Here is a 23,469-nt window from a genome sequence, read left to right on the forward strand (position 1 = left end):
AAATTACGTCCGTGTGTTACATTAACGGCGTGTCCGTGTTTATTTTTGGGGAACATTGATTCAAATATGCGTTTCTGTCACGTGATCATATGGGTGTGTTTACATAGCTGATGATGTAAACAGAAAAGACGCCTCATCCGAATAAGTCACATACCATAAAGGCAGACTATCTGTATTTATCTCGGCAATAGTGATTAATTTGTGTTTTCCTTGATATGTTTTAATTCATAGAAACAAGGAGCAATGGACTTCTACATCAATTTGAAGGTGAATTTCAGGGGGAATGCGAAGAATTTTCTCCTGTCAGGTTCGGAGACGAAGAGTTGGGAGTCAATGGAGGCCATGGTAAGCAATTATAACGACGCTGGTGTTTTCATAGCAGCATTCATCTTGGCATACCTTTACTGAAACTAAAGCTATCAACCATCGATCGTCGGCCGCTTATTTGCTAAATGTTGTATACCTTGTATAAATGATTGATACCCTGTAGTTGAGAACATTGTTCTAGCTATGACAATCCAGTATTGAACCATTTAGGGCCTAACGTTGGCTAGTAGTTACAGTAGCCAGCGATCTAAACGAACAGAATATCAGTACTACAACAACATCCCAGTCGCAACAACATAATATCGATCAATGCTAAAATAAGAGGCGCTGCTATTTATAAAAGTGTATATATTACAATAGGCCTACATTTTTCTGAAGATACATTAGACATTAATTTGTTGCCTGCCCTGCAGAGGGCATCCACGTAGATGAGTAAACATTTTTATTTCACCTTTATTTAACCAGGTAGTTGAGAACAAGTTCTCATTTGCAACTGCGACCTGGCCAAGATAAAGCAAAGCATTTCGACACATACAACAACACGGAGTTACACACGGAATAAACATACAATCAGTAATACAGTATACAAATCTATATACAGTATGTGCAAATGAGGTAGGATAAGAGAGGTAAGGCAATAAATAGGCCATGGTGGTGAAGTAATTACAATATAGCAATTAAACACTGGAATGGTAGAATGTGCAGAAGATGAATGTGCAAGTGGAGATACCTGGGTGCAAAGGAGCAAGATAAATAAATACAGTATGGGGATGAGGTTGATTGGATGGGCTATGTACAGGTGCAGTGATCTGTGAGCTGCTCTGACAGCTGGTGCTTAAAGCTAGTGAGGGAGGTAAGTCTCCAGCTTTAGTGAATTTTTGTTGTTGTTGCAGTTCATTCCATATGACATATGACATGTCAATGGTAACAACAACAGTAAGGAAGACCAGTGACAGTCTTGATATGAGCGCTTGAATCCGTGGCTGTCAAAATAGACTACAAGCAGAACCTATCTACTCATGGACAATCTTACTAACGTTTGTGGCTGCTTTGCGTGATGTATTGTTGTCTCTACCTTTTTGCCCTTTGTGCTATTGTCTGTGCCCAATCATGTTTGTACTGTTTTATGCTGCTACCATGTTGTCATGTTGTGTTGCTACCATGCTATGTTGTCATGTGTTGCTGCCATGCTATGTTGTCTTAGGTCTCTCTTTATGTGGTGTTGTGTTGTCTCGTCGTGATGTGTCTTTTGTCCTATATTTTAAAATAAAACAATTAAATAATCCCAGCCCCATCCCCGCAGGCGGCCTTTTGGTAGGCCATCATTGTAAATAATAATTTGTTCTTAACTGACTTGCCTAGTTAAATAAAGGTAAAAAAATAAAATGCCCCATTATCATCTATTATTCAGTTGCATCATTTTGGGATTAATTCATATTTACCCCAGTGACACTTTATTGACAAGTCAGGCTATTGAGATGGAGGGCTACACTGCATGCTACAGTTAATGTTGCTAGTTCTCTGCGGTTCTCATTTCCTTTTCATAAATACAATAATATAACATATTACTCGCCTATGATAGCTTGGTTCGTGTTAGTACTGTACTCTATTTGGCGTCAGTATGTGGAGGGTATTGATTTGAGGGCGAGTCTGGCTTATGACACTTGAGGCTTCCGTCTCTCACTCCAGGGTTTAACAGCCCAGCCATATGATGTCAAAATAAACATTTGAGCCAAGCCTCTTCATCTGACAACATCCCCTTGTGCCAAGATGTGTCACTTTCCAAAGCGAGCCAATAAAATATCTTGCAGTGGGCTGAATTCATTCTCTTCCCACAGTAAAATGGGAAATCTTAATTTCAGTGAGTGCAAGGTGAATGGTGGATGCCAGTTGTTGGTTTTCCAATAAGGAGAGCTTATGAGACTGTTTTCGTCTGAATCTCCTGGCAGCAGCAAGCTCAGACTCCATTGTCACTCCACTGTCCAGTCACAGAGTTCATCCTCATTGAAATTGCCATTGTGTCTCCATGTTGCCATGGCATTGCCTTCAAGGAGACCAGTCAATTTTCCTTTCAGGCATCATATGCTACATCATAGCCCTGATTGTTCATTCAATTAGCAAATATGGGATACTACGGCATAGCATAAATATAATCGTGATAACATGATTGCTTTTTGGCTCTCCTTGAAATGATCACTTTTATGTCATTTGGAGGCGCCTGTCCTTTGTTTGAGAAACAGCTTGGTAAGTCATGTAATACACTGGTTGGTTTATAGATTGTGTCTTTTGTCTACAGGTGAAAAGGTCCTTTGGCCTGTGTAATCTACAGGTTACTTATTTTGATGAGGAGAATGAGGAGGTGAGTGAGAGCAAAGAATTACAGCAATGTTAATTTGTTGGGAATGGTAATATAATGCTATTACAATGTTGTTGCAATACCTTTCCGTTTTGTGTTTCAGGTATCCATAAACAGCCAAAGTGAGTAGTAAAGCACCAAACATAATATTGTGTTATGTTTTGTATCAAACATAATATTAGTTGTTCAATGTAACATGTCCAATAATTATATTTTTCCTCTTCTAGTGGAGTATGAGGAGGCATTAAAGGTAGGTGGTAACTTAAATCTGACTCCTGTCCCTGCTTAGGCCTTATGATGACAATTTTCAAGTGAAGTGGAACTGTTACCTGAGGCAGGATCCAAAATATGCCTTCAAGTAACAAAGCAATAGATTAACCATCATTACTCTGTTTATTTCAGAGTGCATCCAGGCAAGGGAACCGGCTACACATGAATGTGTATGAGACCAGGGGTCAGCCCACGCGTGTGCCGGCCAAGGCCAGTGGAGGGGAGCCCAAGAGAGGGTTCCGTCCCCCACAGCACTGCCCAACCCTGGCTCAGGTGGTGAGCCGGAAGGTCCAGGCTGCTGTCCCCGAACAGGGCATGGTAAGGACAGAGCTATAGATATGCACACTACTGTATACTTCCTACCTAATAGTGCTGAGCCATTAACCAACATTTTGGTTATGTTTCGGTTTTTAAACAACTAATTGACCGATGTTGGTTAAATTATAGGGACTGAGTAGTGCAGCGGTCCAAGGCACAGCCTCGCAGTGCTAGAGGCGTCACTACAGACCCAGGTTCGATCCTGGGCTGTATCACAACTGGCCGTGATCGTGAGTCCCATAGGGCGGCGCACAATTGGCCCAGTGTCGTCCCGGTTAGGGGAGGGTTTTGCTGGGGTAGGCCGTCATTGTAATATAAGAATTTGTTCTTAACTGACTTGCCTAGTTAAATAAAGGTACAAAAAGAAAGGTTATATATATATATATATATATATATATATATTTATTTGAATTCCATTTCATTCGTTTGTGCACTTCCATTTCGCTCAATGCGCACATCTCACAGTTTCTCTAGAGATAAAATAGATCCAGCCTGAACTGTGTGATGTAGAAGGGAGTTGAAGATTCCGAATGGCCCATATTCGACATAGTTTAGCGCATACAATGTGGTAATTAACTACAATGACCATAATCCATTGCGTGGGGTGATATAGAGAGCAACTGTTGCTTCGTGAGGTACCTCTACCAGAAAATACACAATCTATTTAGCAGTCATAAAAGTATGCCTTATTTACTTTCAATAACTCCATTTTTAGATGTTGTCAGACTGCATAGGCAGCAGCTCTATAGAGAAGAGATGACTTGAAATAATAAAGTAATCAAATAAAACAAATGTAATATACACAACAACTGAAATATTTTATTAAAATTCAGTGAATAAATTATGGTTGATAAGCAGTAATGGGCAGTCACTACCTTCATGGGATTTTTATGAATTCCTTTAGTCTGTGTTACAGCATTCAACCCACATAATGCATAGTGTATTTAATGTTGTTTTTATAATCTAATCGACCTCGAAGTACTTATTGCTCAGCACTATTACTTTATAAAGCGAATTCTTTCAAATTGAATGAGCTTTTGTGTCATTAGGTAATCATTTAATACAAGTAAAGACCAAACTAAGTCATTGTGTGTCCTAAAATAAATATGGCTTAATTGTCTGATTCCTCACCAATGTGTTTCTACTTTGGTTTCCAAGGTGATCATGAAAGAACTAAAGGGGACCAAAGAGGAAGATAAGACACCTCCAGCATGGTTTACATCTTACATGGAGAAGGTGAGGAGATGATTTGGAAATTACTGTGGTTTTATCTTCAATGAATGTACTATTTAGAATCATACCACTTAACCTTAAAATGTATATGGTTGTATGTGTATATTTTATAGATGAAATTAAGCTAACCAGTAACCCAAACTCTTGTCATCCAGTTCAAAGACCAAGTAGTGAGGGAGGCAGTGGAGAAGATCTGTCGGGAGTTCTCGGGCCAGTGCTGCATCCACAAGCCCATTGGGGCTGAGGCCCAGATCCCTGAGGTGACCTCCTCCACCCTGCCTGGGGGTCCTAGTTCCACCCCTGCCTGCAGCAGCTGTCGGGGCCAGACCGCTGGGGGAGGATACCAGTGCAGGTGAGAAGGGGAGGAGGAGAAGAGAGGTGGCTCCGAGAGAGACTAGGGAGGACATTGACAAATGTGAATTAGTTAAAATGTGAGTAAAGGTAAATAAACACCAATGTAATTAGATATTTCTTACATGTTTTTGTAAATAGCCTACTCACACTTACTTTTAATTTAGTGCCTCCAACATACATTGTGTTGCTCCAAAACAAATTCCTTCGATCAGTTGTCATTTCCATTTCTTCAGTATGCGAAACCTAAGAAGATCAGTTTAAAACAATCAGAAGGGCCTTTGTTTGGTGTGCCGCTCCCTGAATGTCTGGTTTCTTTTCCCCAGTGTGTGTACGTCCTGCACACTGTGTGAGCCCTGCAGCTTCTCCCATGACCCCAGCCACAACCTGGTGAGAGCCAGAACACCCCTCTCCATCCCTGAGCACGGCTCGCCAGCCCCAGACCACAGCAGGTAAGACCAGGGTTGGAAAATATTACATATTGTAACAGTTACATATATTCTGTTTTTGGAACCTCATTTAATGCTTATGGGGTGACAATGTTAATTAATTCTTGTTTAGGGGGCTGCTACGGTTTGATATGAGAAATTACTCTCCATTTTGGTGGTTGTTTTGTATTTGTAATTTTCAATCCTACAATGATCATTGTCATCAGAAAGTTGTCAGAACTGTATCTGTCCTATGATGGCCAATCAGAAACCCTTGCACTCTTCCCTTCCCTATCTCGTCCCCAGGTTCTACCGGCGAGGGGACCGGAGCTTCCGGAAGGCGGAGAAGCAGCGTCTGAAGGCTGAGAAGCGTCAGCTGAAGGCGGAGGTAAAGGAGATCAGGAAGCAGCTGAAGATGGAAAGGAGGGGCCTGCAGTGGAGTGCCGCTGGCGACGGGAGCTCCTCCCCCGTCCTGCTCCAACCCAGGGCCACCCAGGCCAACAGCCCGGAGTATGTCTTAAAGGGACAGTTCACCAAAATTAGATGAAAGTAGATACTGCTTGCAAGACTTGGTATTCAGTATATCTTGAGGTCAAATCAGTGAGAGGCACAGGTCTTGTCTCTAGTTAGACTGCTGTCAAATGGAGGGAAAGGACAGAGAGAATTGTGCTTTGGAGAGAGATGATTAATAGTGTATTTTGGCGCTTTGTCCCGCAGGCGTCCCAAGCGGCCATGCCCTCTGGTGGTGCCAGCCATGACGGCCCTGTTCCTGGACGAGAACCTGCCTGATGGGACTCGTCTTCGCCCGGGAACCAGGTTCATCAAGTACTGGAAGATGAGAAACACTGGCAGCGTGAGCTGGAGCTCTGAAACCAAGGTACTATTATGGGCTGAGGATGCACATTATCTGAGGTTACCATTGACAGCCACAGTAATCTTAGCAGAAAGAGAGGACACGACGATGAGAGTTAGACTGTCAATGTTATGTTCCCCCCCCTCTACCCCCATCTCATTCTCAGCTGAAGTTCATGTGGGGGAATCTGGCGGTGGCGTCGGGTGACCGCTGGCGTGAGGTGGCTGTGCCTTTCCTGCAGCCAGGTCAGGTGGGCGTAGTAAGCGTGGCCCTATGCGCCCCGGCCCTAGAAGGCTCATACACCTCCCACTGGCGTCTGGCACATGGTGGGGAGCAGTTTGGCCCTCGCGTCTGGTGCAGCATTGTGGTGGACCCCCTGGCCCCTGCAGCCATGATGGCAGATGGCGTGCTGGTGTCGCCCTGCGTCACCCCACAGGCAAGTCCACCCACCCTCTTGACTTTGGTTCTCAGTGGCCAATCCCAAACTGCTATACAATGCTGTAGTTCTCTGGAAAATATGGTAGTAATCTCAGTGTGTATTCTGTCTGGGTAACATTTGTTTTGATCTGCTGGTGCTCTACAGGGGAAGAACCCCCTCTCCACAGGTAAGGGTGGGAAGTCTTGTGCTGCAGCCTCTAGGGATCAAGCACTCATGTCAGTGGACCAAGGCGAACGAGAATACTACATTCCTTCTGTGGACCTGCTCACAGCCCAGGACTTACTCTCCTTTGAGCTGCTGGACATCAACATTGTTCAGGAAATAGAGAGCGTGCCCAACAACACCCCAGCAGGTAAACCTTCCATTGCTATTCACATGCTAAATCTGCAGGGTGTTCCTAATCAGTTGACTGCACTTAGGGTCTCTCCGTCTCTTTTTCTGAATTTCTCTCTCTCTCTCTCTCTCTCTCTCTCTCTCCCACACAGATATGACCCCGTGCATATCCCCATTGCCCCATGACGGTCCCCTGCAGGAGAAGCCCACCCTGCGGTTGATCCAGGAGGAAGCAGAGGCCCATCAGGCCCAGGGAGTCACAAGCATCCAGCCGTCTCAGGGCCTGGTGCCAGGGGCGGAGGGGGGCCGGGTTCCAGCCCAGGAGGAGGGAGAGGACGATATGAGCGGGACTCAGTTTGTGTGTGAGACGGTGATGCGCTCGCTCACACTGGAGGAGGCCCCAGACCACACACCCCTGTGTGGGAACTGCCCCGGCAAAGGTGAGTTTTTATTAATTAGTTCCATATGAAGCCTACGTTAATACCAGAGGTCCATAACATTGTGTAACCAAAATTCCTTTCCCTGATCTTCACAGTGGTCCGCCCAGCAGCCCAAGGTGGCTCCGCCTCCTCTTCTCTTAAAGGGAAAGGTGTTGAGAAGCGTTTGGAGGTGAGGTCAGAGAAAACCCGGGACATATCCCCCGTGGCCCCAGCCCTAGCACCACCCCAGCTGGCTATACCAGAGCTGATGATGCCAGGTGATTGGCCCAACTTATCCACCTGTTTTCAATTAGTTGATTGGTTGATAAATACCACTTGAGCTCAAATCTGGGCCCTCTTGTCAGGTAAAAAACAACAATTAAATAGTTTGACTGTTTGCAGATGAGGGACTGGAGTCAGACATCGAGAGCATCTGCATGGATGCCAGAGGGGACAAAGACAAGGGCGAAGATAAAGGAGAGTTGACAGAGGGGAACAGGGGAGCCCGCAGCCGTTCCTCCTCGGCCTCATCCGAGGATTACATCATCATCCTCCCTGACTGCTTCGACACCAGCCGCCCGCTGGGAGAGTCCATGTACATTTCCGCCCTCTCCCAGCCTGGACATACCCCCGACACGCCCACAGACCCTGACAGCCAGGGCCGTACCACTCCCGAGGGGGAGCAAGATGAAGCAGAAGAGACCATTTCAGGCTCCAGCAGCGCCAACGATATGCTGTGCACCTCCCAGACGTTGGACGCCGTGCCCCTAACCCCTGTGGTGGTGGCACCCCCTCGGCTCAACTCAGCTCTTACACCCAGGTGAGAAACCATGGGCCAGCTGTGCTTGGAAATAGGTTTATAGTGCTATTACACACTTTGACAGTGCTAAATTGCTGAGATGTTCCAAAATGTAGACGTATATTGTTGGTGTTGTCTTCAGCCTAGACGGCAATGATCAGACCAAGGCAGCAGCAGAGTCCCTGGACAGGACTGAGGTCTACCAGCAGGGAGAGTCCGAGGATGGTAAGGAACACACATGGTCACATACTGAACAGTAGTTCCAGCAACTAAAGGAAACAAAGCGTTTTTGCTCGTCACATGAAGGCAGTTGGGCCTAACTGACGACAATGCCCTAACAGTAATAATGTTTTCTGCTTGCTGCAGTGCCTTTTTTGCTGTCTGATCATTCAGCGGTAATATCGAATGTACAATGTCTGCTTGGTTCTAACAAACACAAGTACTAAGCACTAGATCAATGACTGGAGGAGAGGTCTGCTTGGAGTCATTCTTGTCAAAGAGCACCTTCTATACACTCTCCTCTAGAGCTCTACAACTTATCCATATGATCATATCGGTATATCCTTATCCCAGAACATAACCAACCAGTCATCTCTGTGGTTGTGTCTGAAAGGTTCCAAGCAGCCAGACAGCCAACCAGACAGCCCATCTGCTTCTGGTGACTCAGAAGACAACTCCGAAGACCCTAGGTGGGACCCTGATGTGCAACTCAGTCAGTTCAGATGCTAATATTTTCCGAGATCTCTTGTTAAAGAGATTGTTAAAGTGGAACGTCAATTTAATGATGTTCGTGTTGGCTGGCCAGAAACAAAATGGTGTCAGTAAGACTCAATCCCTGGCCCTCTCTGTCGGTCTTGTTCCTTCTAGGCACCCAGGCATCACTGGAGGCCTGGTGAAAGGAGCCCTGTCTGTCGCAGCATCCGCCTACAAGGCTCTGTTCACTGGGCAGCCTGGCCCAGTGCAGGTCAGTCCTCCATTCACTTCCTACAGTGCTATTAATGATGGCATTCAAGGTCATCCTTTTTGCAATCTCAGAAGATTTCTATATCATATTAACATGGTGGTTGAGACATCAAACTGGAATGCCACCATCGTACGGCTATTTTAGCATGTCATTACTGACTATCAGAGTCAAGTTAGTATCTAGGTGTATTTTAAACAGTATACTGTCCTTCCTGCAGCCCCCAGTGGATGGAGCCACCCAGGACACCATGATGGGGGTGCTGGTGGAGATGGGCTTTGGTGACCGGCCGCTCAACCAGCGGCTGCTGAAGAAACACAACTACAACCTGCTGGACGTGGTCAATGAACTGGTCCAGATGACCGACAATGACTGGTACTCCACCCGCTACTGAGGAGAGAGGGAGGAGGAGGGGCTGGGGTGGTGTCATGGGTGTAACCTCTGCTGCCTTGACCTCTTGTCTCTCCTTCCTCTCTTAGATTTGGCCCAAGTTGACAGGAGATATCCTGATTATGACCTAAAGAGACATTCCCACGGACTTTGGGATATTTAGACTATCAAATAGCTACTGTACGTATGTATGTATGTTTGTAGATTAATTTAACATGTCTGTTTCTGGCTGTTAGCTTTTGCGTAGGAAAGGGGAGACTGAAGGGGGATGGATGAGGTGGTCTACTCTTTCCAGGAGAACACTTTCATTGCTGTGGTAACAAATGGCAAACATATCACAAGTTGCTATCGCCGAGCCATTCCTGTTAAACAGTATACTCACCCTTGAAGTCATTGATTGGAATACAGGCTGAATATGCAGCCATAGACCAGGTATATTCAACAAGAGTTTCAGTATGTGTACGTTTAGCTGAAGGTGTGTTGGGTGTACTATTTATCACAGAGCCAGAACCATATAGGTCTTACCAAATGATAAGCTGTGGCAATAGCCAACATTGTATGACGTTAATCAACATCATAGAGTGTTTGAATAGTGGACACGTCAGGTCCTCGTTCCAAGCGTGAATGACTGTCAGTGTTGGAGAATGCTATGCTTCTTTCAGATCACAGCAATTAAACACACACACACCCACATGCTTAAACCTTTCTCAGCTCAACTGTTCAAAGTATCAGCATACTGTAGACATATGATGTGTGTCTTATTCATTCCCCTACTTTCTGTGATGTCGTGCCATGGCTGACAACATGCTATGGATATTTGTGCGTAATGGTGTACACATGAAGTATTTTTTAAATGAGGACCATTACATTGATGGTGCATTTTGAGAGGGTAATTTAATCACCATTCTTAACTAGGAGTATATTTGGGTTTAAAAATAATCATGTAAATATAATATACAAATAGTTTTTTTTGTTGCACATGGAAGACAAATATTGATGCAAACCCAAAAGACTAGCTGCTCAAGAAGTAAAGGACGTTATAATTTTTAAGATCCTGTTGAAGGTATTTTATTTATCAAGAAATGAATTAACCTCCTTTACAAAATGTCTTCAATCTGCTCTATATTGTCCTCAGAGGGAGGGGGGTTATTTTCAGAACCATACAGGGGGCCTGGTGATCATGATATATCAAAAGCATTGACTCGTTCCACTTGGTATCATTCTTTAAACTTGGTATCATTTTTTCCACTTAGTATCATTCTTTTAAAAAATGTACGTCAAGTTCTTTCAAAACTGAAATCAAGCAGTATGTAACAAGTTTGAAATACTTATTATTTTCCAATATGGAAATGCTAACGTGTTTCAGGTAATCCTAGGAGGTAATCTTTGTTAAAATATTTTTGATTTTAGACTTGATTGCTTGAGGGCTGTTTTGGAAATGTGAAGGAAGATTTGCCTATGTTCTTCTGGTTGAAGCTTGTTCATGTCATTGTGCTTGAATTCCCACTGTTCTAATATGTTTATATTTGAAGAAAAGATACTGGAAAGGTTTGCTTAAGTCTTGTACACTAAGGGGAACTTGACAGGGTTGTGAGCATTGTGAAAAATAATTAGTGGCCAGTCATATAATGTAGCAAATGGATATTGGTAAAAATCATTAGTACAAAACCCCTATGAAAACAACCCTATTTTGGTATAGCGTAGTCTTAATGGTTCTTAGGGTTTGTCTTACCAAAGGATGTGTCTGCTAAATGACTCAAATGTACAGTCCTACCAGGTGATGGTGTCTGATTTATTACCACTTATGAGGCAACTTTTAGGGTGTCAAGGAGAAACTGAATTCAAGGACAATAAGGATTGTGGTCTTTTGAATTCAAATTAAAGTAAGCTTTTCCCACATATGTCAGAAATTATGGCAGGTTAATGGAGGTCAGAAACCATGCGATTCATACATTTCTCCATACATGTACTTGAAACATTCATAACTTCCATATATGGGCATGATATTTTCATAGAGGGTGAAGAATGAGAACTCAAAAGTTTTTGGGGAGGGATAATGTGCAGTTTGTCTGAACTCTTTCTGTGTTGCACTTAGGACTTGCCTGGAACCTTGACATTGAATTGCATTGCATTCTAGGTCGGGCAGAATTTAGCATATGAATCAGGAAAAGTTTATACTCACGACCTCTACAAGCCAGAATGTTGAATAAAATTATATTTTAATGTACTTTACCAGCATGCACACATGATAAAAATATATGCATTACTTGCCGAGCTCGTGCACGTGTTTACATGGTTTTGCGGACGCTTCAGGTGATAGAAATCTGAATGTAATTCTACTTTCCTGTGGATATTGTCTCACATTCCTTCCACCAAAAGGACCAACTACACAGACAACCGGCAAAGTACATAAAAACTATTTTATTCAACATTTTGGCTTGTAGAGATTCAAACGCTCATTTCTGCCTACCTAGAATTCAATGTTGGGTTTCCAGGCAATTAAAATACATAGGCTACCTGTGATGTACAAATATCTGTCTCTAATAAAAGTCACTACACTTAATGTCACTTATTTGAATAAGGCTAAATAAAACACATTTAAAATGCTCACATACATAACCAGGAATCAATGTATTTATTTGACTGTTTAAAAAAACACATTTAGTAGGCAACCTATTAAAAGATGCACTATGCGGATATTGTTTTGCCATTTTCTGGTTGCTAACATTTGTCTAATTTCAGTTTGACTAAACGAGCAAGTGCAGTGTAAAATAAATTGTACCATCTAAACCACTTAAATATTTTCTATAACCCAAAATATTGTATATTCAGCTGTTTGAAGCTGGTGTACAAAGTAAAAGACTCAAAAATAAAACAATCACGTGAAGCATAAAAATAAAACACATCTACCGCTTCTTAGATTTCTTTCAATGAAAATTACAGATCTAGAACTCACCTTTCTATGTGAATTTGGTGGTGTTCCACAAAAAGCTACATATAGCCGCTTTAATTATTTCCTGTGGGTGGCAGCAAAATTACGCTGCGTCATCCTCATCTGGTTAGGAAATTGCGCCACTGGTCAGTGAGTATGTGACCAACATAAGAAGAATATTAGACCATTTTCACGACTGCTGTGAAGCATATGGTGTGGAGTTAAATTACAGATAATCTTGACGACGGCACCGTCTTTATAAATCGTGACACTTCCAAAAACAAGGCAAGTAAACAGTGCAACAAGTTGTTTTCTTCAGGGGTGGCAGAGAAACGAAACTCATCACAAGACTTGTATGCGGAGTGTTGTAAATGCGTAGTCAGATTTCTGTTTAGAATAAAACTAACGTTCGCCATCGGTTATTTGCTAAATTGTAGAATTAATTCACATAAGGTGTTGTCTGATGTATGGACAAGGCCGACTTCGATCTAATTGGTTCGGTGTCTGCGAAGATAATGAAACATCGTATAATTGTATACATTTAAGATCATCTCCATTGTGAAATACACCAAGACAGCAAAGCACATACACAGAATATAATCCTTTGTCGTCACAAATATCACATAGTAAAGTATCATTATATTGATGTGAAGCAACTAACATTACAGGTAACTTCCAAAGTAAAAGAGGGATACAAAGTATATTGAAAGCAGATGCTTCCACACAGGTGTGGTTCCTGAGTTAATTGAGCAATTAACATCCCATCATGCTTAGGGTCATATAAAAAAATCCCCAGTTGCCTATTATTTTGGCTAGAAGAAGAGAGCTCAGTGACTTTGAGGTTATGGTTAGGGAAAATAGGATTTTGAAGGGGAGTCAAATATGTCCCCACAGGTGTGTGTGTGTCAGTAACCAAATCTCAACACAATTGAACACTTATGGGAGATTCTGGAACAGCGTCTGATAGTGTTTTCCACCACCACCAACAGAACACCAAATTATGACATTTCTTGTGGAAGAATGATGTTACATGCCTCCAATAGAGTTCCAGGCACTTGTAGAATCTATGCCAAGGTGCATTGAAGTTGTTCTGGTGATTCGTAGTGGCCCAATGCCCTATTAAGACACCTGATATTGGTGTTTCCGTTATTTTGGCAGTTACCTGTATGTATGACTCTTTAGCAGGCATGGGAGCTGGTTCCAGTCAACCCAGTGAGAATGATGAGCAGGGCATCGTACCCCAGCAGGACAGGAGAAAGACCTCTAACAGGAGACACTCTGAGGAAACACTGGACTGCCCAACCTGCCAGGGCACGGGCCGCATCCCACGAGGCCAGGAGAGCAAATTGGTGGCAGTGATCCCCTGCTCCGATCAGAGGCTGAAACCACAACACACGTAAGACCATGTTGCGTTTTACAGCAACAATTGTTTTATTACCTACATGCATCATTTAGAAGGTATTTTAAGTCTATGGTGTGTAGAGGTGTTCTGTGAGTGGGCATCTGTATCTAGGTGTGTTTTGTGTATACTGCATGAAAACGCTTGTGGTATGTTAAAATGGCCAATGCAATGAAGCCATTTTTTTCCCCAAAATAATTTCTGGGTAACAATGAATTAAATTACTGTAATAGATTTCCATTAATAAGCTTTTTAGCTGACTTTCTATAGCAACGTGGTCGTATGCCACGTTCACATGCTAGTCGGAACTCCCGACTTGCTGATTCCAACCAGTTAGCAAGTTAGCAGTTGAATGCAGCATAACTGAAGAGAGGAAAACTGGCTGTTATTTGCAGAGTTTTGGAGCTTTTTGTTATTGGTCTACTAACTGGAGGTCGACCGATTTTATGATTTTTCAATTCCGATTATTGGACGACCAAAAAAGCCGATGCCGATTTAAAAATATATACATTATTATTATTTTTTTGTAATAATGACAATTACAACAATACTGAATGAACACTTATTTTAACTTAATATAATACATCAATAAAATCAATTTATCCTCAAGTAAATAATGAAACATGTTCAATTTGGTTTAAATAATGCAAAAACAAAGTGTTGGAGAAGAAAGTAAAAGTGCAAAATGTCCTATGTAAGAAAGCTAACGGTTCAGTTCCTTGCTCAGAACATGAGAATATATGAAAGCTGGTGGTTCCTTTTAACATGAGTCTTCAATATTCCCAGGTAAGAAGTTTTAGGTTGTAGTTATTATAGGACTATTTCCCTCTATACCATTTGTATTTCATATACCTTTGACTATTGAATGTTCTTGTTGGCACTTTAGTATTACCAGTGTAACAGTATGGCTTCGTCCCTCTCCTCGCTCCTCCCTGGGTTCGAACCAGCAACACAACGACAGCAACAGCCACCATCGAAGCAGCGTTACCCATGCAGAGCAAGGGGAACAACTACTAGAAGGCTCGGAGCGAGTGACGTTTGAAACGCTATTAGTGCGTGCTAACTAGCTAGCCATTTTACTTCGGTTACACCAGCCTCATCTCCGGAGTCATAAACATTTACATTTACATTTAAGTCATTTAGCAGACGCTCTTATCCAGAGCGACTTACAAATTGGTGCATTCACCTTATGACCTCCAGTGGAACAGTAGTGCATCTAAATCTTTTCAGGGGGAGGGGGGGTAAATGAAAATAAACAGCGCAATGCTTGACGCACAAAATGCACGAAAGTGCTGTTTGAATGAATGTTTACGCGCCTGCTTCTGCCTACCACTGCTCAGTCAGATGCTTGTATGCTCAGTTAGATTATATGCAACGCAGGACATGCTAGATAATATCTAGAAATTTCATCAACCATGTGTAGTTAACTAGTGATTATGATTGATTGTTTTTTATAAGATAGGTTTAATGCTAGCTAGCATCTTTCCTTGGCTTACTGCATTCGCGCAACAGGCAGTCTCCTTGTGGAGTGCAACAAGAGAGGCAGGTCGTTATTGCGTTGGACTAAGTTAACTGTAAGGTTGCAAGATTGGATCCCCCGAGCTGATAAGGTGAAAATCTGTCATTCTGCCCCTGAACAAGGCAGTTAACCCACCGTTCCTAGGCCGTCATTGAAAATAAGAATGTGTTCTTAACTGACTTGCCTAGTCAAATAAAGGTATTAATTAAAAATAAAAATAAAATCTGCGCCCAAAAATACAGATTTCTGATTTTTATGAAAACTTGAAATCGGTCCTAATTCATCAGCCATTCCGATTAATCGGTCGACCTCTACTACTAACTGCATGGTGATGTCACCATGGAAATCTAAAACTTCTGCCCATGCAAACCTGCTGATTAGAATATCCTGTGTAGATTGCATTTTCAACCAGCAAAAAAAAAAGCACACTTTTACAGTGTTAATTTCATCAGCTGTTGTACAATATGATATCAAACACACAAACATATTGAGGTGTGTTTGTGTATACTGCATGAAAACGCTTGCGGTATGTTAAAATGGCCAATGCAATGCAGCCATTCTTGCTGCGCTGGGTCTTCAATCAATACTCAACTTGTACATATCATGTCCCCATACAGGAAGTTGTATGTCACTGTGTCGGTGACGCTGTGCCTGCTGGTCAGCTCGCTGGTCCTCTTCTTCTTGTTTCCTCGCAGTGTCATCCTCTCACCTGTGGCTGTCAAGTCTGTCTATGTTTACTTCACCCCGACCACTGTCCAAATGAACATCACGGTGAGACCTCATTGGCCTTATTCATTCATATACTACACAGTCAGTTTATGTCTGGGCTATGAATGTAATAATCGCCTTGTCTCTCTCCCATCACAGAACATCCTGAATATTACCAATGACAACTTTTTTACAGTTCAGGCCTACAACTTGACAGTGCAGGCTCTTTTTGATAAAACTGTTGTGGGCAAGGCTGATATGAAAAATGTCACCACTGTCAAACCACTCACGGACAAAACGGTGAGCACCTCCCCTCATTACCAACTGCTATACTGCAGAAATGTTCGCTTCTGTAAGCCTCTAAGTATTGTTATTTGACTCACTAACGCTCTTCCTTATTTCCCTTGACAGTTTGCCTTTGAGATTCCTGTCACGCTAGTGGAGGAGGGTCTGAAGTAAGTACAAATTTAACCAAGGTTATTCTATGTCTGGTGCTGAATCTTCCATCGAGTCAGTAGTGAGATATAAAGCTGCTTTTGTGGCTGTTTGGTTACAAAGTGCCATGGTAACACACTTACAATATAGTGACGCAGTCCTTTTAATTTAGTTGTGCTGTACAGTTAAGCTTATTTTGATTGTGGCATGTTGTCATGTGAAAGTAATGTAATGAAAGTAACTCATTCGCTGTAAATGTGAGAATTGATTTTGTGCGCTCTACAGACAGTTATTCTCTGCCATTTTCTTGGCTAGTTGTTTTGAATAATGTATAAAGACAAAGCAAAACTGGAAATGTGTTTTGTATTTGGAGTAAGTCTGAGGCATGATTGTCAAATGTTTGAACAGATTGATTAAGTATTTGTCTTCCAAAAGTACATAAACTATCAGAACCTGCTTAGCTGGGAGCACTGGCATGTGCAATTCCTCTCCATTTCCTCCATGTGTTGCAGGCTAATTGTCACTAGCAGTAGCAATTCCTATTCACAAAATGAAAGTGCCTCTGGACTGAAAGAAGTCAAAAGCATTCCCACTGGGCACACAATGTCATTTCAACGTGGGTACTTGGTTAAAATTTGGCTAACATCTTGATCAATGAGATTACAACCTATATTCACCCACTCAAAAAGACAGCTAAAAGTTAGATGAATTTCCAATGTATTATCACTATGCTTTCAACCATCTAAAAGCACAACCAATGGAGAAACGATCAGATTTTTGGTTGTCGTCATCACCCCAAATGTCTCACTGCTTTCAACCATTTTAAAAACCTAGCAAAGTTCAAATGGGAATGCAATGTCATATTTTGTTTATTTATGAAACAGATTGTTTTCACTGCACTTCTTCTAAAAGCAGAACCAAATGGCCTAGATTACAGTTGAGATTACATTAAAAGTAAATGGTGCAACTGATATTCTGCACAGATTACAGAAATTGTGAAGATCTCCACAGACCTGTGCGTGCTTTTTGAACATGCAGACTTTATATGGTTACATAAAGAAATGTATAGTTAGTGTCCTCAATGTGGTCTTGGATATGTTACTCATTTTAGTGTTGAATGTTACATTCACTTGTAAGAGAGCCTTAACTTTAAGTAATTTACTGTATTACAAAAGTAATATTGAATTGTTTGGTTGACAACACAACCAAATATCAGCATTTTAAAGGAGAGGTATGGGTAACTGCCAAAATCATTGAACCGCCAACCTAGTGTCATAATAGGGTGATGGGCCAGAACAGCTTCAATGCACCTTGGCATAGATTCTACAAGTGTCTGAAACTCTATGGGAATGCAACACTTTCTTCCATGAGAAATTCCATAATTTGGTGTATTGTTGATGTTGGAAAATGCAGTCTCCGGGGCTCCAGAATCTCCCATAAGTGTTTTAATTGGGTTGAAATCTGCTTACTGATATGGCCACGGCATGTGGTTCACCTCGTTTTCATGCTCCTCAAACCATTCAGTGACCACTCGTGCCCTGTGGATGGGGGACTTATCATCATATTGGGCATAGATAGCCATGGCTAGTCAAAACCTATGTGGAAGCATCTGCTTTCAATATACTTTTTTATCTCTTGTTTACGCAAGTGTTTCCATTATTTTGGCAGTTACCTGGATCTACTGCTTGGCTAGTTCCATCCGAGCCACTGGCTTAGTCCATAAAACCCAGCAGTCAAGCAAGGAAATGGTTCCAATCGTTTTCCACCACACATTTTTCCCATAGGGGATTTTAGAAACACTTCAAATAAGGGCTGTGTTTGGTGTAGGCTTACCCTGGCATGATCTTTTTGATAAACGTGTAGTCTCTAGGACTAGGTGACCCCTAAAAAGTGAAATCCTAATGTGGCTAACATGTAGAACTACAAATGCTGTGATCTGGATGAGATTGCCAAATCGAGGCAAAGGTAAGAATCTCTGGATTAACGATCTAAATGTAGTAATTAATATATTGGCTACATTTTGAAACCTGAATTCTTTTAACTTTCTTGTGCAAGTTTTAAATTGACACTACCTGTTAGCAAAGGTGTCAGCTAGAGATGACGCGCAGGAGCCTGCAGGGTTTTGTAGTTTTGCATGATGTATACTTTGATGCTAATTAGCGTTTTCGAATCTGATTAAATAGTGGCGACTTTATTGATTAAAGTCACCTTGTCCAAGAGATTTACATGGTCATGCCAGGGTAAGCCTACACGAGAAACAGCCCTTGTTTGCAGTGTTTCTAAAAATTCCCTGTGGTTTTTCCACCATTAATTTTTCCCATTCATAGGTATTATGACACCTCAACTGTGGTGCTCTAGACTTTAACTTTTCTATTTTTTAGATCGGTTGGAGACGGCATCCAACCTAGCATTTTGTTAACTTGTCGACAAGTTAATAGTCTATTGTATTTCAAAAGTGATATTGAATTGTGTTCGGTTGGTTTCAAATGTAAATGTTTGAAGATTTGAATCTTCTGCTTGGATAGTTCCATCTGTGCCACTGACTGCCACTGAAGTCTGGTTTTAATTCCAGTTTGTCTACAAATTAACCGTTTTATGTTGTATTCATGAAGCCATCTCAACCAAAAATCTACATTAAAGAATGCAATTAAATTAAACTTTAAATGCACTTTAAATAAAGAATAGGATCAAATCAAACTTGAACTTTTTGGTTAAGATGGAGATTATACAATTGGAATTAAAGTCAGCCTAAGTCATTGGCACAGATGGAACTGTCAAGCAGAAGGTGCATCTCCTCATTAGATTTGAAGTCAACCAGTGCTTGAAACGCTAGGCCTATTTTGTTGTCTATTTTTAGATTCATTCTGGGTTGATTTTAAACAGCTGATGACTTTGCAAATGCTTTATAGGCCTAAATAGCATCATTAAAGATAAGTGATAAAGTATGATCACATTTGAATTTACTCTGTTAAACCTACCTTTTGGAATGACTTCGATAGCAACAGTGAATTTATTTAGTTTTAAATAATAATATTGACGATAGCACATTGACTATTACCAATGACAAATTGCATAGTTAAACTGGGCTGGGCTTGGTTAAAACTCTGGATGGGAGACTCAAGGGTAGCTGTAGATGGATGAATTCTTCAGTAGGAGGTGCTGCCCAGCCTATAGTTTTTTTTCTGATAGTGGATATAACGTTGGATGTCTGTTGTTTTTAAAGGTACAAATTCAACATTTTATACAATGTCTCAAATGTGGTTACCATGATGGCATACATAATCCTGTGGTTGAAATTTCACCCTCAAAACAACAGTTGCTGACTTTTCAAATCAATGTATTTTCCACAGATTCCACGTCACAATACGTTGTCAAATTACGTTGAAACAGCACTAATTCAATGAGTTTGTGCCCAGTGGGTTGTTTTTGAAATCATATCTTTCATAAGGAAATCCTGAAGGTATTCATTATTTTCTCTCTTTCCCAGCAATTACTGCAAGAAATCTACGATCAAGATCCATACGTTATTTGTCCATCTTCAGTGAGTATGTGCCCAGTCAGTTGGTATGGGTAAAACGCCCCTCAAATGTAGCTTTGCTCCCACAGATTAGCCATTTAGATTATAATGCATATATTCAACAATGAACAATGAATCATGTTGAGTCTGTGTTTAGTGTAAAAAATGTAATACCATAATTCATGACTAAATCTTTTGTTGATAAACCAACACAACTTCGCCCACCTAGTAAACCAATGGGGTCAGCGACTAACCTAATTTATTTCTTATCAGTGGTTCAAATCTGAGGAAGGGATATAAAAGGGCTGTATTGCTTGTTAACTTGGCCCAGTTTTTACAGTGATGGCTCAAGGGAGAGTTTATTTCATGGCTATGGTTAGGAAACCTTGATAGCTGGCTGACTAAAATCTGGTACAATTACATATATTATCGTTACATTTGATAAATAATAGATGAAAAACTGTATAATCTGTAACCATCCTCCTCCCTCAGGATGTCAATGACTGTTTACTACCTGGCCCACTTTGAGCAGCTTTCCTGGACACGTTTGAATACATCGACTGTGGGTCTAACACCACAACACCCCACCTCATCAACCCTACACCCTGAGACCAAGGGCTCCATGAATGGCGGGATGACTGAGAAGTAGGCCATGAGGTGAACAGTGTGGTCAAAAGCCATTTTTTTTTCTTGAAAAAATGCAAATGTCCCTCAAGTTATGGGGAAGAAAGAAACTACAAAAATGTGGCGCTTGAAATTAAAATTAAAGCTCTGAAATGTTATGTTTGTCTTCCCTATGCACCTCTGTAGCACTTGCTTTTTAAGTAGGGTCATTGCTGTGGTTGGAGGCTCTGCGCTGTGAAAATGACTTTTTTTGCCACATCCTACTGAAGGCTACTCTGTTTTGTCTTCAAAGAAACTGAAAGACTTGAGTGGACTACAAATTTGCACACAGTTTTGAAGGAGTAATTTAGGTATTATATTTTTGCATAATTTCTTATAAAACAGCACTTCTACAAACAAGTAAATTACTTTTGTATGCGTTTTAATTTGTTAAAGTAGGTAAAACCATTTAGTATTCTTAAATGTATGCATACAACTATGTAGCATTGCTCACATAATGACTGTGGTAGACCATTTAGAACTTTTCTATGGCATAACATCGGAATTACAGTTCTGTCTTTGATTTGTACACCATTGGGATTGACTACAGACCACACATTTCTATGTTAAACCATAATCTCTCATTGTATGCAAATTCTAACAGCTATAACAAGATCTGGATATGAATTCACCTATGGTTTTTATGTGTCACTGAAATGCGATTATTGGGGTGGGGGGAAAGGTTGTTAGGAATCCACATGGACTAGTAGTGTCACCACAGTTTTTTTTGGGAATGTGGAAGCGAACTAATTTACTCCCTTGTTCTTGCACTACAGCATAATCATGGCAATGTTTTCTGTGCCCTGTTCAAATACTCAATCTTTACTTCCTTTATTCCTTGAATGAATGGTTTTAGTGCATTGTTTTCACGTTTGTCAGATCAGTGAAATAAATAATAGAATACAGTATTGAATACTTTAAAATACCTTCTTTTTTTTCAGGCTTTGTGATTCCACCTTCCTTGTTTGGTCACATGATTCAAGGGTGTCGTACTTTGAAATGGCCAGTGAGTGGTGCTGAAGTTGCACAGAAAGTTGCCTTGATAGTTGGGTGCAGTCCATATTAGTCTTCTTCACCAATGACTGGATATACATTTACATTTAAGTCATTTAGCAGACGTTCTTCACCACTGCTGGGAGTACTGTATGGACAAAAGAAGAGAAATAAAAACACTCCTATAATTTTATGTACGGTATATCAATAATACATAGCATTATCACAGCATATCACATGCACTCACTGAGTATCTGTTGTCAATCTTAGCACTGTACTGGAGCTTGTTTTTGGAGTGTGAACATTCATTCAACCCAAGACTTGGCTGCCTGCCACAAACCTCAGGTTTCCAATCCCCATAATTCCTCATCTGTGATATTTGAGCAACTACACGGTAGGAGTGCAGAGCATGGCCCCATTTATTATTTAACAGACCCCCATTCTAATGAGGATGGTAAAGCGTGACCCCCTCTGCTAACTGTGGAGACTTGGTTTGGCCAGGCTAGAGCCATTAAAATGACCAAACTGTATACACTTGGTTCTATTTTTTTGGGATCCCACGTGACCAAACATTTTTGTTCAATACCAGCACTAACACACCTGATTCAAGTATTGATGTTTAGATCATAAATGTCTGTTGTGCTTGTGCTGTGGTCCTGTGTTTTCCCCAGGACTGGAGTTGGGAAACTTGACTAGTGTAGACCACTCCGATCTGAGCATTCTTCCTAAATGGGAGGTTTTTCTGTTTGTGGTGAGGATGTGTGTTCATGTCACCTTTGGGGGATAGGCTGTTGTTGACTCAGGTAATGGAAATCATTGATGTACCTGCAAGCGAGAAGCTACGAGATTACAGAGATATTCATGAGCCAATAGAAGGCTTTGGAGAGTACATTGTAATTCCATTGTTCTCAAAGTGTTGGAGTCAACTGGGGATTAATGGCTCTGGTATTGTGGGCTACTTGCTGGATGACACAGCAAAGTCATGTTGGAACATGAGCCCACATAACTCCTTAAACAGAAGCGTCTGGGCATGGAATTGTTTGCTTATGAGATTTGATTACCTTCTTTGCCTGAATTACAGTCAGAAGATGGTTGCTGGGTCAGAGATTTACAAATAAGTATTCAAAAGTCCCTTTTCTGAAAGGCCGAGTCATGAGACATAACATGAGCATGTCTGGCTTATAATGAATATGGTTTTGTTAGTAGTTTGTCACCCTTTTTAGGCACAACAAAAAATTGTGCAAATGAAACATTTAGATATTACCTGGCTGCTGAGCTGGTGCGTTAGACTCTGCCAGCGGCTTTGAGCTTGGCTCTGAAGGGTCCTTTGTCATCTGCACAAACGAGGTACTTGTAAATGCTGTTTACTTGAGGCACCCTGACATGCAGCAGAAACACCAAATGCACCTGAGATATTTTGCATATAACTAGGGGTGTTGAACATTACTTCACAGTTTTGTAAACAGTTGCACACAGACAGGGATCAGTTTTACACCCTCCATTTAGACAGGTGTTAATGGCCTTCAAGTTCTGAATACCTGTCAATGTTGAACATCCAAAATGTGGTGGAGTTGAGATCCCATACAATGATCCCTGTTCTCAATGCCAAATTAAGACCAGGAACTTGCAAACGTATTTGTAAGTGATAATGGACTGTGTTGCAACAATTAACTTTGAATAAGAACAGAGTAGCACCTTTCTCTGCTGTTTCAAGAGGTGCTTGAATATGTAAGTGTCAGTAAACCAATTACATTTAATGCCACCTTATGGTGGGAGTGAGGGATTCTGATGTTTTCCTGAATTTCAAGGCTATTCATTGGCTCTCG

The 23,469-nt window shown here is 41.4% G+C and overlaps 1 protein-coding gene, 1 long non-coding RNA gene and 1 pseudogene across 3 annotated transcripts; 2 read left to right on the top strand and 1 right to left on the bottom strand.

Moving 5' to 3' along the window:
• Positions 1–90: 90 nt before the first annotated feature.
• LOC115110532 (next to BRCA1 gene 1 protein-like) lies at positions 91–12,096 on the top strand. Of its 2 annotated transcripts, none has more exons than XR_003860643.2 (19): positions 91–345; positions 2,624–2,686; positions 2,787–2,805; positions 2,911–2,933; positions 3,086–3,271; positions 4,430–4,507; positions 4,660–4,856; positions 5,182–5,307; positions 5,590–5,793; positions 6,001–6,160; positions 6,303–6,572; positions 6,720–6,927; positions 7,061–7,348; positions 7,444–7,605; positions 7,730–8,147; positions 8,269–8,351; positions 8,740–8,838; positions 8,994–9,090; positions 9,308–9,392. XR_003860643.2 is itself a non-coding variant. In XM_029636279.2 (19 exons), exons 1-19 carry the CDS (start codon positions 244–246, stop codon positions 9,479–9,481), a joined length of 2,934 nt encoding a protein of 977 aa, XP_029492139.1. In that variant the 5' UTR covers positions 91–243; the 3' UTR covers positions 9,482–12,096. The 2 variants fall into 2 exon arrangements, 1 of the variants encoding a protein (XP_029492139.1); XM_029636279.2 differs by having other exon boundaries at positions 8,740–8,815; positions 9,308–12,096.
• LOC115110536 (uncharacterized) lies at positions 4,069–12,515 on the bottom strand. The gene is made up of 3 exons (XR_003860644.2): positions 12,434–12,515; positions 5,012–5,101; positions 4,069–4,898 (listed from the first exon to the last, which is right to left on the bottom strand). It is a non-coding gene; the product is annotated as an uncharacterized LOC115110536 (long non-coding RNA).
• A 22-nt stretch (positions 12,516–12,537) lies between these two features.
• On the top strand, positions 12,538–21,563 carry LOC115110534 (transmembrane protein 106B-like; annotated as a pseudogene).
• Positions 21,564–23,469: the final 1,906 nt, after the last annotated feature.

Source organism: Oncorhynchus nerka, linkage group LG26, assembly GCF_034236695.1.
Source record: "Oncorhynchus nerka isolate Pitt River linkage group LG26, Oner_Uvic_2.0, whole genome shotgun sequence".
Classification (NCBI taxonomy): Eukaryota; Metazoa; Chordata; class Actinopteri; order Salmoniformes; family Salmonidae; genus Oncorhynchus; species Oncorhynchus nerka.